The 13,279-nt window shown below is 38.5% G+C and overlaps 1 protein-coding gene across 1 annotated transcript in view; it reads left to right on the top strand.

Moving 5' to 3' along the window:
• TENM1 (teneurin transmembrane protein 1) overlaps positions 1-13,279 on the top strand; it is a 703,022-nt gene that overhangs the window by 107,206 nt on the left and 582,537 nt on the right. The window contains exon 2 of the mRNA XM_045852186.1: positions 385-665. Within this exon, the coding sequence (XP_045708142.1) occupies positions 449-665 (217 nt within the window). The 5' untranslated portion in view covers positions 385-448. The remainder of the gene's footprint in view (positions 1-384; positions 666-13,279) is intronic.

Below are 13,279 nucleotides of genomic sequence, written 5' to 3' on the forward strand. Positions count from 1 at the left end.
TGGGTTAATATTTGTACTCCTGGCCACTTCCAAATCTTGTAATGTTTTTTAATCAAACTACGGGCTTTAAAAACACATACATAGCATACAACAGCATTGTCCTTTGTATGCCTTCCAAACAAAGTATTTTTCAAGTCTGCCTCTCTTTTACCTTGAGTATTTTCTGATACTGCAACCTCCGGCTTAATCTTAAATTCTTGACAATGTATGCATGTAACTCAGAGTGAGTGTTATTATTGCCTCCGGCTAGCTTCATGTCATCTAGTTTGTCTTTTGCTCCACTCCTTTGATAGTATGATCAGGACCAATTGTGAATCTGCCAGATGTATTTCCTCACAAAAGGACAAACCTAAGACGGCTTGTGTTTTTCCCTCCCTCTTTCAGGGCTGCTCACATTAAAGGAGTTCCTCTTGCTTTCTTTTATGAAACTGAGCTTGCTTAATCAGAGATGGAGCAAACAGACTGCAAACCCTACCAGCCTCTGTCTAAAGTCAAGCATGAAATGGATCTAGCCTATACCAGTTCTTCTGATGAGAGTGAAGATGGAAGAAAACCAAGACAGTCATACAACTCCAGAGAAACTCTGCATGAGTATAACCAAGAGATGAGGATGAATTACAATAGCCAGAGCAGAAAGAGGAAAGAAGTAGAGAAAGCTACTCAAGGTATGTTTGTTTGTTTGTTTGGATTTTTGTAACCAATATTATTTCTCATTGGGGAATGTCTGTATGCATAAACTTATATTTCAAAAACAAATTTGCTGATGTTAAGTGGTTAATAATCCACACTGTTTACATATGTTTAGTGAATCTTTGTCATATGCCAGCCCAGCTGAGGTTGTAGGTCACATGTGCTTTTTATGGATTATGCATGAATTTAGATACAACAATCCTCTTATCAGAGCATTCAAAATTTGTCTAATCCTACAAATAGCCATTTACAAACTGAAGGATAAATAATTCATAGTAAGATGAAAAGTAAATAGCTAAGTGCTTTCCCAGCCATTGCCTATATGGGACAAAATTCTCTAATATTTGGCTTCTCACAGAGCTTTAGAAAGGTTAGTGGAGATCACCAAACAGGTGCCCAGAAAGTCTTTCCACAGAGCAGCAAAGCCCTCTGCAGCACAGTCTTAAGAGAAAGTAAGAATTGGTTGGAACATTTCCTGCTATAGCCATCCTGTGGAGCATATCCTTTGGACAGCCTTGGTTTGTCAGTTATGGGTTGACCAAAAAGTTTCTAACAGAGAGAAACAGGTGGATAGAAATACTGGTTTCTTATTTCTTTTCAATTGAAAGACAAGGAGTATTCAACAGTATTTTTACTACATAGAAAAAGGATACTGACATTGCCACATGTGACCTTTTTTAAAGTGTAAGGCAATGCTGAGATCACAAAAATCAAGAGATTTGCTTATCTAGATTTGTGTTTCTCAGTGTGTAGCTTGAGTCAGTAGTAGCAGCATCACCCACAATCTTAATTCTCAGGTACCACCAGAGACATGTAAAATGTAGTTATTACAAATGAAAACCACTGTAGTCTAATGAGTATTCAAATTTAATAATAGAGAAACTTTAAATTGAGTTAAAGATTTAAGGTAGTCATGCTAACATTGAAATATACATTAAATGTTTATTATATTAACTATATGGCTCATTTTTAGTTCTTACCATAATTGGTAAAAGTTTTATATCTTTTTTTTCAAGTAATTCATTTTAATCTTCCCTATTGATTCAGTTAAAGACAGTGTAAATTTGGTACAAAATAATTTTATTATTCTGCTTACCTGGATATTGGGAAATGTTTTCCTATGGGAATTTTTGGCTCTTTTATGCTTTAAGAAATGTTTCTCTGTAAGTTTGTCTTTAAAGAATATGGACTTAACAGTTGCAAGTTGTAGCTTCTAGGTTTGGAGTATAGTGACCTAACGTGTTTTGAATTGAAATAAGAATACACTTCTATGCCCTGGCCAGTGTGCCCCATTTGGTTGGACTGATGTTGTGTAACCAAAAGGTTGTGGGCTCGATTCCTGGTCAGGGCACATGCCTAGGTTGTGGGTTCAAACATGTATAATCTCAGTCCAGGCTGGTATGGGAGGCAGCCAATCGATGCTTCTCTCTCACACCTGTGTTTCTCTCACCATTCTTCTCTCTCTCTCTCTCTCTCTCTCTCTCTCTCAAAACAATTGAAAAATGTCCTCAGGTGAGGATTTAAAAACAATCAAACACTCATCTAGTGACAGTTCTAAAAACAGAAGCAATTTTGTACTGAGTCAGTATAAAGAGCTAGCCAGCTTCAGATTTTGTTTCCGTGCATTATGATCAAAATGAATTTACGGATGACAGATGTTTATCTTCTATGATGCCATCCTAATGTTCTTTCAAATAACCTATTACTCAATGGGTTCTTATTTACCACTTGCTATGTGTCAGGCCTTGAGTCAGATATGGATGGAGATGACTATGATATTTTCTGCTTTAAACTCATGGTGGAGAAAATAGATGTCAAAGAAATCACTGCAATTAAATGTGGCAAGTACTTCTATAGATTAATAAAGGACTATGGAAGAACATGAGAACTGGGGTCTAGAGAAATGTGGTACTCGATCTAGGTCTCAAAAATGTGAAGAAGAGTTTACTAGGAGAAGGGCATTCCAGGAGGGTAAATTAGTAGGTATGAAACCATAAAGCTGTAAGAAGGCCTGGAACAGTGAACATTTCAGTATGGCTAAAGTAAGGTACAGTGGAGCCAGATCCTGAAAATTCTTGCATGCCCAATTTAGGGGTTCTTTTTCCCCCTTTAAGATTTAAAGAAGAAAAGCTTTTAAGTGATAGGGAATTTCATGATGAATTGTAATTTTTAGGATGAGAACTGTAGAAAAGAATTTTAGATGTATAAAGAGTGGTATAGAAAATTGATTGCAGTTGGGGAAAATTTGATAAAGGGAGACAATTTGTGAAGCTACTGAATCAACCCAGGCTAAGAACAGTGCGAAAGGTCTGAACTCTGGCTATGTCAGTGGTGGCAGAGGAACATATTCAAGAGATATTAGTGTGGTGGCATTGATACGACTTGATAATTGATTACTTGTCAAGGCTGAAAGAGATAACAGGGTGAAGGACGACTAGAAATTTCAAGTTTGGGAAACTGGGAGAATGGAGATTCATTTACCAAGACAGGAAACATGGGGGAAGGGACTTGAAGGGAAGAGAACAAGTGGCTTTCTGGACATGTGAGGTTTTAAAATGCTCAGGTGACATCCAGGTGGATTTTCTCATCAGGCAGTTAGAAATGTGTGTCTTCAGGAAAGACACGCACTGTTGATATACATAGATTTGAGTTCATCAGTATCTTATAGTAGGAGTTGCCCGGGGATTAATGTGATTACCCAGAGAGAACATGTGCTGTGAGACTAGAAAAAAAGCCATGAACAAAAATCTGAACATATCTTCCATGTATTCATATAACCACATGTTCAGGTTGTTTACAATTGTAGCTAGCCCTGTCCTTCAGTGTGCTCACACAGCAACTGAAGTATAAAGATCCAGAAGGTGAAAGTCTGGAAACTCAGAATCTTATCTGCCAGTGACTTGCTGATTTTTATAGCGACCTAACAGGGAAAATATGTACCTCTTTGGGAGAGAAAAGAATTATCCTACATTAGACAAAACTTTGGGCCCAATGATCATCTCTTTTGTGAGGTCTGGAATCTTCTTTGTTGTTTTCTTTATTACCATGTATTTACTACCTATAGGTTAAAAAATGTTTTTAATTTTCACAAATCTATGTCAATGGTAGCATCTTGAATCAGTCTAGCTAGAGTTGAGGTTGCTTCATTATGTTTTTAAAGATTTCATTCACTTTTGGAGAGAAGGGAAGGGAGGGAGAAAGTGAAGGAGAGAAACGTCAGTGTGTGGTTGCCTCTTGTCTGCTCCCTACTGGGGACCTGGCCTGCAACCCAGGCATGTGCCCTGACTGGGAATCAAACCTGTGACCCTTTGGTTCTTGGGCCAGCACTCAATCCACTGAACCACATCAGCCAGAGCTGATTCATTATTTTTTAATGACCAAAAATTATGAGAATATCATTGAGTTTTAAGTCAGGAAGGGAGAAAGCAAACATGTTGATGGGGCACCAACTACAGTGCCAGAGACTGTGCTACATGTAGCCTTCCAGTCTTACTAGCTGTGCAGCCTGCAGCAAGTTACTGAAGCTCTCTGGGCCTCTATCTCATATGCAAAATTGACTTCATCTTCATCATCATCATCAGCAGCAGCAGCATAATCACACTAGTAAAAATAAAAGTAATAATAACAATGTATCTTGGATAGTATCTGCTCTGTTCCAAGACTCTGTTAGGTGCTTTATATTTGTTCTTCATAAATACCTTCTGAGGTACAGAACATTATCCCCAGCTCACAGATGAGGTGACAAGATTGGAGAGAAAGAACTTTCCAGAGACTCTACAGCTAAGAAAGTGCTGAGAGTTGGGATTGGAAATCAAGTCCATGACTTCAAAGTTCCCATTGTTCACTGTGTTACACTGCCTCCCATACCTACATCATGAGGGTGGGATAAGGCTTAATTGTAATCCTAAGTGTGACAGTGTTTAGAAACTCAATAAATGTTAGTTCTCCTTCCCCAACAACCTTGCCAGCCTCTTGACATTCCAGTGACCAAGGGTTTACAAGGAAGTTTGGGAACCTTTCCTTTCTGATTATCTTTAGAAAAGTGCAGATGATAGCCTATATAATGTATAATGAAGTATTCCTGAGTTTGGTTGTTAGTTTCTAATTCAGGGCTTGTTTAGGGGAGATAATTAATAAGAAGAAATACTTGCTTGATTCCATCTGAAAATATCTTCATATTCTTATCTTTATTTGCCAAGAATGAGGCACCTCCCCCTCCCGATGTACACCCATAATGCTGGATTTTAAAACTGATTTTCTTATTTTCCAAAAGCTTTCAAATTAAGGGATGGGCACTAATCTAATATTATTCACAATTCTTTACTAACAGGATGAATGAGCCCTAGGCAAGCTTATTTTATACGATTTTTGGCAGGTGTCTAATAGCAGGGCTGGATTTCCTGGAGGCACACAGTCGTCTATAGCAGTTGTTCCCAGGCAGCCTCGCCTCCAAGGGAGGCATCAATTAGCTAAGAGATTAGTATAAGACAAATGCAGGTATAAATATATGGATGTATAAACCAAGGATAGTAATTTTGATTATGAGAATTGCCCTATAATTTTTATAACAGATATGATTGCTTTTGAACATAGCTGTTTTACCGAAATGTAATTATAAATAAAAAAAGTCACCCTTGCATAAAAAGGATGTATGATGAGGACTTATTTCAAGTCCCACAAGATCATAGACTCCTGACATACTATGGCTGATACAAATGTTTTATTTCTTCCATTTTAAACTGCTCTTCTGTGCTTCTATTTCTTCTACAATGGGTTTTGTTTGTTTGGTTGGTTGTTTTTCTATATTGCAAGGAAGCATAAATCTCACATTATCGCCATCTGGTGGAAGAAATTTAAAATTGCCAATTTGTATTGACAATTGGATAGAAAGCTCATCTGTCCTACATCCATCCATCCACCCATCCACCCATCCACCCATCCATCTATCCATTTTTTTCATTCACTCCTTTATGCATCAAACATTCATTTAGTGTCAGTTATGTTTCAGATACTTTTGCTAGGTGGATGAAGTTCATCCTGAAATAAATGGACACATGTGACTATTATTTCCCCTCCTTGCCCCAGGCTTCATCCCACAGCTGCACAAATAGCATTATCACTTGTAGGTTCGAGAAGACAGAAGCCCAGATGTGAAAAGTACATTTCTTAATTCTTATTGCCAGCACTTAGTAGTAGTATAAACTATTGTTTGCTTATATCTAAACAGTTCCTATAAAAATCTTGAAAACAGAACTCTTAATCTCAAGGTCTGTATTTATGTGATAAAGGTCACAGATGGCAGGTGTAATATAATGTTGCAAGACGTTTAAAATGGAAATTTCAGCTGCATTTGATCATCTGTAGTGAATTTTCTGCTGTGAGCATGTTTATACTTCTAGTTGTCACAAGTTTCTAGCATAAAAATCTATAATGACTGCCCAGAAAGAACTTAGACTCTAAGAGAAAGCTGTTATTTCACACCAATTGCAATTGGCTCATGTCTTTCAGCCAGTATCATTTGTTCATGGGAACTTGTATTGCATCTAAAAGTAGGATGGAATGTCCGTGGTACTTGCGCCACTGCTCCCTTTACCTGTCACGTCCTAGACATCCCAAATCAAATCATGGGCCTTGCTCTTGTTGAGCCAAACTCAGCCTCACATCCTCATCAACATTGCATTCCATGCAAGCATCACCAGTCAATTAGAGTTGGCAAGACAGATGGCATCTATTTCCTATCTGTGGCCTGCTTCTCTTTGCCAAGTTCTGCGTTAAAACCTGAAGATACATAGATGAATGGGAAGCACTTGTTGCCCTCAAAGAATTCAGAGTACAGTTGGGAAGACAGATATAAACCAGCAACAGTGATGCAATATAATTGATGTTATAACAGTGATATTTATAAAGTATTATAGGAGTCTAGAAGCTAGAACCATGTGCTCTCCTTGGGGAATGGTAACAATGGTTATAAGAGAAATACTTAACATTTATTATGGACGGGCACTGAATAAGAATAAGGCACTTTAGATGGATAATGTTATTTAATCTTTCTAATAATGTTATGAGGTTGGGATCATTATTTTCCCTATTTTACAGATGAATAAAGTGAGGCACAGAGGTACTAAGTCACTTGCCTAATATTACAGAGGTAGTAAAGAATGGGAGTGGAATTGGAACCCAATGCTGCCTGACTTCAGAGTACACTGCCAGAACTATATGCCTGAGATACACAGCTCTGAATTCAGATCTTGAGTTTAAGAAAATGGTGTAACTGTGTGTGTGTGTAGAGGGACTCCTCTATACATGGTTCCTGCACCACATAGCAGAAGAGATCATCCAGCGACCATATGTATAAGTAGAAATAAAGAGAGCCAAATACGATAACCTGAGAAACATTGGAATGTAAAATACTGGGTAGAGGAAAAGAGGTGGTGTCGAGATAGCAGAGAAGAATTGAAAGGAAAGGATATCAGATAAGTGAAGGGAGGAGACTTTCCAGCTGGAAGTTGTGACTAATATTGTCAAACACTTCAGAATCAACATGTAGAATGAAAATGACAAAGGGCACTAAAATAGGCAGTTTAGAAGGTCATTGCTGACTTCATACTGGAGATTCCCCACTTGGCTGGACATTAAAATTGCCTGGGGCATTTTTAGTTGTGGCCAGGTAGCTCAGTTGCTTAGAGCATCATCTGGATGTGGGTTCCATCTCTGGTCAGGGCACGCACAAGAATCAACCAATGAATACATCAATAAGTGGAACAACAAACTGATGTTTCTCTCTCTTTCTCTGTCTCTCTGTGTCTCTCTTTCTCTATCTGTCTCTCAGGTCAATAAATAAGAACTAAAAAAGTAAAACTACCTGATGTGTTTTACAAATCTAAGTGCCAGGATTGCTTGTCAAACCAACTAAATTATTATTTCCAAGGGTAGGCCCCTGCCGTTTTTAAGATCTCCTCAGTGTATTCCAATGTGCATCAGAGATGGAGAGTCACTGCCTTAGAGAAAGATGCCAAATCATAAGGATTTGAAGAATAAATGCAAGTGAATATAATGACTGAAATAAGACTCTGTTGGTGAATGTTTCATCTCGGGTGGAAGGGAAGGCTTTGAAAAGGTTCAGTGCTTCCTCTGAGACAGAAAGTAAGTTCCTACACAGAATGACAAGAGTTCAAGTTCATGTTTTATTGATCTCAATTTCCTTGGATAAAGAAGAGACAAGGTTAGCTTCTGGGAGTGTGTAGTGAATCAAGAGATTCAGATGAGTAATGAGTGAGGTTTGTGACTGGGTCAGGATGGGGTTGTACATACACGGATCTGGAGCTCAGGTGAGGTGGAACTGATGACGGAGGTGTGGGGATATTAGCAACAGTAAGTAGGATTGACCATTGTGTGTCGAGTACTCTCCTGGGAGGCCACACATAAGAGTTTTTATTTAGTCTTTATCATAACTCGATGATGTGGAGATAGTCATCATGACCCCTATTTTATAGAGTTACACAGCTCGTGTAAATAGCAGAGCTAAAACACAAATCCGTGACTCTCTACTAATGCCTGTGTTGTCTCCCCTATATGATTAGGTGCAGCCTCACTGTGCGATGAGCTTTAAGTATTCATTCTCATCTGGAAAATGTGGTTCCCAATCACAATTGAGTGCCAAACTAAAATTGGAAATTCTATACTTTGGGAGTGCCACTCTGTAACAGATTTCATGGTGATAGGATACATACTTTGTGTGTTAAAGTTTATTCTTCTAATGTCATAGGGACTCCAGGCTCTCCTCTGCATTGCTTCCAGTGATCATTCCAAAACACACATCAGATCACACCATTCTTCTGAAAATCTTTCAATGTCTCCTAATGCTCAGAGAAATGGTTCTTCACAGTGAGGTGCAGAGAAGGGGACAACTACCTAATTCTTTGAGAATCTGATCAAAGCTCTGAATCTTTTTTTGGAAAAATGCACATATGCACAACATTTGTCATATATTTCAAGGGGCTCAGGAAGCCCTTGAAGTCCTGCATCCATGGACTATGGGTTAAGTCTCTCTACTAAGGGAATTTAATCTCGTCTTAGTAATACTCCTTAGATCTCCCAAGATTTATCACTAAAACGAAAAGCTGTTGTGGGTGGGAGGCCGCCAAGTACTAAACCCAGCCACTGCATTTCAACTTGCTGTGGCATGTGTCACCTTGATTTACTACTACCATCATCAACTAGGAGATTTTCTACACAGTGCTACATCCACAGATGGTCTGGATTTTGTTTCTAACAAGGGAGGCCATATTTCTTTATATAGACATTTATATAACATACCCCTACATACAAATGATATTTTGAAGTGATGCAGATGTGTGCATAAGTTAGGAGCCCGGTTTGGGAGAACAGAAGGGAGCCAGATAGGAGGAAAAATGGAGGAAGGGGATTTACTGTGATTCAGTACAGAAATTGCACCTTCGGGCATCCTTTTGAATGTCATCATTTCTGTAAAACTTCCCTTTCCACCTTGTTCAGTTAGCCACAGCCAGTCACAATGTGTCACTTGTTAGATACCAATACATTATCCATCAGTAGGATTCACTTGGCAGGGCTAAATTTCAATGGAAATAATTTAGGAAATTGATTGTTAAAACTAACTTTGTGAAACAACACGTGGTTACTAGTAATTGTAGACACATTATGAAAGTGTGGTTTTACCTCTCACCATCTCTCTGTCTTGTTGATGGATATTCTTAATCCAGGAACAGCTAGGTCACTTTCTCAGCTCTGTTACTGGGCTGCTTCTGAGGCTATGTGACCTTCTGCTCTCAGTCTGAAAATATCTCTTGCCTCTGCAACTCATTCCATTTCTACTGTCTATCCCTGAGCCCACTGTGTTTAATACTGTGTTTAACCCTTTAATGCTTCTTCCTAAATCTTGATTAAAACCTGCAGCATAGTGTAGGGAACAATTCTAGTGTTCTGACTCTAAATAACTCTTCCCTCAGTGGAGCTGTGTATTTTTCTTTGAGGATCTACATAAGTGCAGAATGAAAAGACTGCCTCCCTGGCTAAGTGTCACAGAGATGGCTGTGCCCAGGGAAACAAAGCCACTGTCCTCTGCTCAGTACATAATTTGGCTCCTCTCTTTGAATTGCTTCAGCTACAGGGCAGGATCAAAGGAGGCATATATAGGCCTGGGTTTGGGAAGACTAGGGAAAAAAGCTTTTCTTCTTTTCCTTTTAACTCTTTAGGACCCACTTATTATATGGTTAACACAAAGGCCAGGCATGGCTAAGTCAGATCATTTGAATGACAAACAGCAGATAACATGGCTAAAGAAAAGAAACTATTGAAGATTGATGAAATGGGGAGCTTGGTGAAATATAGGAGGAAGCAGCTGTTAAACGTAAAAAGTTTAGTGAAGGGGCATGGATGTGGTTCAATAGATAACAGAGGAGCTCTGCAGCATGTTGAAGTATGTTAGTTCCTAGAAGTGATTGAGACAACATCCATATTGCATGTTGATTCTCTTTTATTACAAAGATTTGAACGAGATTCAGAATTGGCATTTCTAAAGGTAGCTTCATGTGAGCAGTCAAAGCCAGTTTTAAATATCTGCAAAGGCATGCCTATGAGGTATTGCCAGCATGTCTTGTCAGGAAATCGTCCTGTCAGGAAACTGTTATTCTGCCTTTTTGGTCATCTGTGATGCAGAACTAGCTCCATATACAAATAAGTTCTATTTATTTTCAGCACTCTTCTTTCTCATTATAATTCTGCAAGAGTCTAGAGGTGACAGAAGATAAATCTTGAATCCCCTGGAACCTTGGAAATATTCTCATTTGAAGCCTTTATACCAAAAGCTGAGGATTCTGCTGTCTTGTCAGTGTAAACCGAGCCATATGCAGTGCTAGTTTGGTGCCAATCATTCCTGTAACACATGAAGTATTTAATTTTATTACTCTTGGGTCTTTAACTGTTTGAGCAGATGACCTCTAATGTCTTTTATGTCATGTAAAAAAGCAGTTAGAAAGGAGCTCAAAGGCAAAAAAAATTAATAAGTACATGCCCAAATCTTTTATAAAATTTAAAGGTTTGAGTTAAGATTAATTTCTCTATCTTCAACTAAGACATTTACAAGGCTTTGCTACTAAAGTCCAATTATGTCTCCTCATTAATAGTTCAAGTCTAGAGTTTGAAGAACACTTTAAAAACTTATCACATTCACATCAGGCTGGATGCTAACATGTTTCAAATTAATCAGTAAATATGCCCAAAAATCACCTTTGCAAATTGGAAACCTTGGGAACCTCCTTCCCTCTAACCCTCTCAGGTGGTTCCTCCCACCTCCCAACCTACCTCAAATGTGACTCCTCTGAAGCCATTGTTTCTGCATCAGCCACTGTCCTGGAGCCTACTCCTCACTACCCTATTTCCACAAACCTCAGTTCCCACTGCAATGCTGAAACAGTTACTCTTACATTAAAAACCAACAAACATCAATTAAAAAAGTAAAGTAACCCTGTTGGTCTGTGGAGTACTCCATCCAACTAGAGTGCTTTACTGACCTTCCAGGCACAGTCCCTCATTTCTTTTAATTTTTTGTGCCTGATAAATTTTTTGCTGTTGATTCTCGGTGTTGATTGAGCTCTGGGTTCATTTGTACCAGCTTTGAGTTGTGCCTGAACCATTGGTGTAAACCTCCATTCCCCTCTTCAGTTGGCCTCCTCACCCTGTGAGTCTCCATCTGGACGCTGCCTGCCCTGGAAAGCCTTCCTTGACCCTGTGCAGTCTTGACTGGATTCCCCTCCTATGTGATCCTACAGCACCCTGTACAAGCTTCTTCCATACTACCAGCCACCCTTAGTTGTAGTTGACTGTTAACTTTTTTATTTCTCTAAACAAACGGTAAACTTCTTGAGGGCAGGGACTGTCTTTTTTACTCTTAAAACTCTATCCCATAGTAAGTGCTCAGAAATATTTTTTTAATGAGATTACTTTTACAAGGTTTTGTGTTTTCTTATGTGAAGTGAAGATGCTATTTCCTCACTGTGGTGCAGAGGATCGAATGAGATGGTACGTATAAATCATTCTGAGAACTGCTGGGACACCAGTACTGTTCTTAATTGTCATATCCTTTCACAGTGATTTCAACTCAGAGGATGCCAGTTACAGCCATTTTCAGATAGTGATTTTCTGCCTATCCTTAGGATCTAGGAAACTGTGTCACTGGAATTAACATGAAAATGAATGAAGTAGAACTTAATGCATGGGAATAAGGGAGCTTCCCATGTCCACAGCCAATCTGATTTAATTGAAAAGTGTGAGTTTCCATACACTTGCTCTGTGCTTAACTATATGGATGAGCACTAGTGGAAACAGGCTTAACAAAACTTTTTAGTCTTGTTGTAGTGACTGTAGTTGTAACACCTTCAGTTAAACTGCTATAAAACACCAGAGAATGGTTTTCAGTTCAAATCTCCTCAAGAATGTCCCTCCTGAAAATGACGTGACTAACACCAGATACTGAAAGTTTTAAATCCTGAAAGAGTATTGATGAAAATCAAATTCCTAACACCCATCATTTTCAGTATTGTAGTCATGCACATTAAATGATCGGATTAGAAAAGTCATCCTATTCTGTAATCTGATAAAGGCAGATTGGCTTTTGTTGTACTTTAGGTCTTTTAATACTCTCTCCAGAGTAGTTTTCAACATTAGAACATACATTCCCAGTAATTGACTGATGGCATTGACCTCAAGGATGCGGTTTTAGTGACCCTTCAACAGCACATGAGCCTTACTCTTTTGGAGTCTTCATCATCCTTCTATTGCCTCCATGTTGCAAACCCATTTGAAAGGTTTTATGATCCCATCTCATTTCAGTTACCATCATTGCACACCCATGTTTATTCAAAATTCAGTGCCTGCTAATGGGTCTGTTATGTTGGGAATGCTCAGGAACTGGTGAAAAAAAAAAACTGAACAAATTAATCTGAACACTTTCCTTTATTGGTAGTATATAGGAGGCAAATTCTATTGATGTAGTTTGAAGAAGTGGAAATATTACTTTTCAGTTTATTATCCTGATGACCTTCCTAACGAAGCATCCACTGGATTATTTTACAATTTAGTCTACTCAGAGTGAGAATGGGAGAGTTTCTAATCTTCCAGGGGATTTTTTCCCTTCCTTGAAAGGTTATGATAACTAGATTTGGTAGCTCATAAAAAGCCCAAATCAATATTGCCATTGACTTAATCCACATAAGAGGCTTAACTTCATAGGTGACTTCTGAACAACTGAAACAAAACAAAAATCAGCCTCTGGTGAGTCCCCAAATTAAAATAAAGTTGAAAGGTGGTGCAGAAAAATGCTTCTAGGCTAACAAACACAGCAGGGTGGGACCTTGGAAACAATTATATTTCAGCAAATAAATCCTCTTGCTTTCCATTTTGAAGAATAATAAGAGGTAATATTTATTATGTGTCAGACACTGTGCTGAGCATGATCCCTCTTAACCTTTCAAACAGCCCTATGACAATTGGACACACTTATAATCCCCAGTTCACAGGTGATAAAATTGAGATTTAGAGAAGGAGGTTAGTT

Source organism: Phyllostomus hastatus, unplaced genomic scaffold (assembly GCF_019186645.2).
Source record: "Phyllostomus hastatus isolate PE091 unplaced genomic scaffold, TTU_PhHast_1.1 phas_contig_90, whole genome shotgun sequence".
Classification (NCBI taxonomy): Eukaryota; Metazoa; Chordata; class Mammalia; order Chiroptera; family Phyllostomidae; genus Phyllostomus; species Phyllostomus hastatus.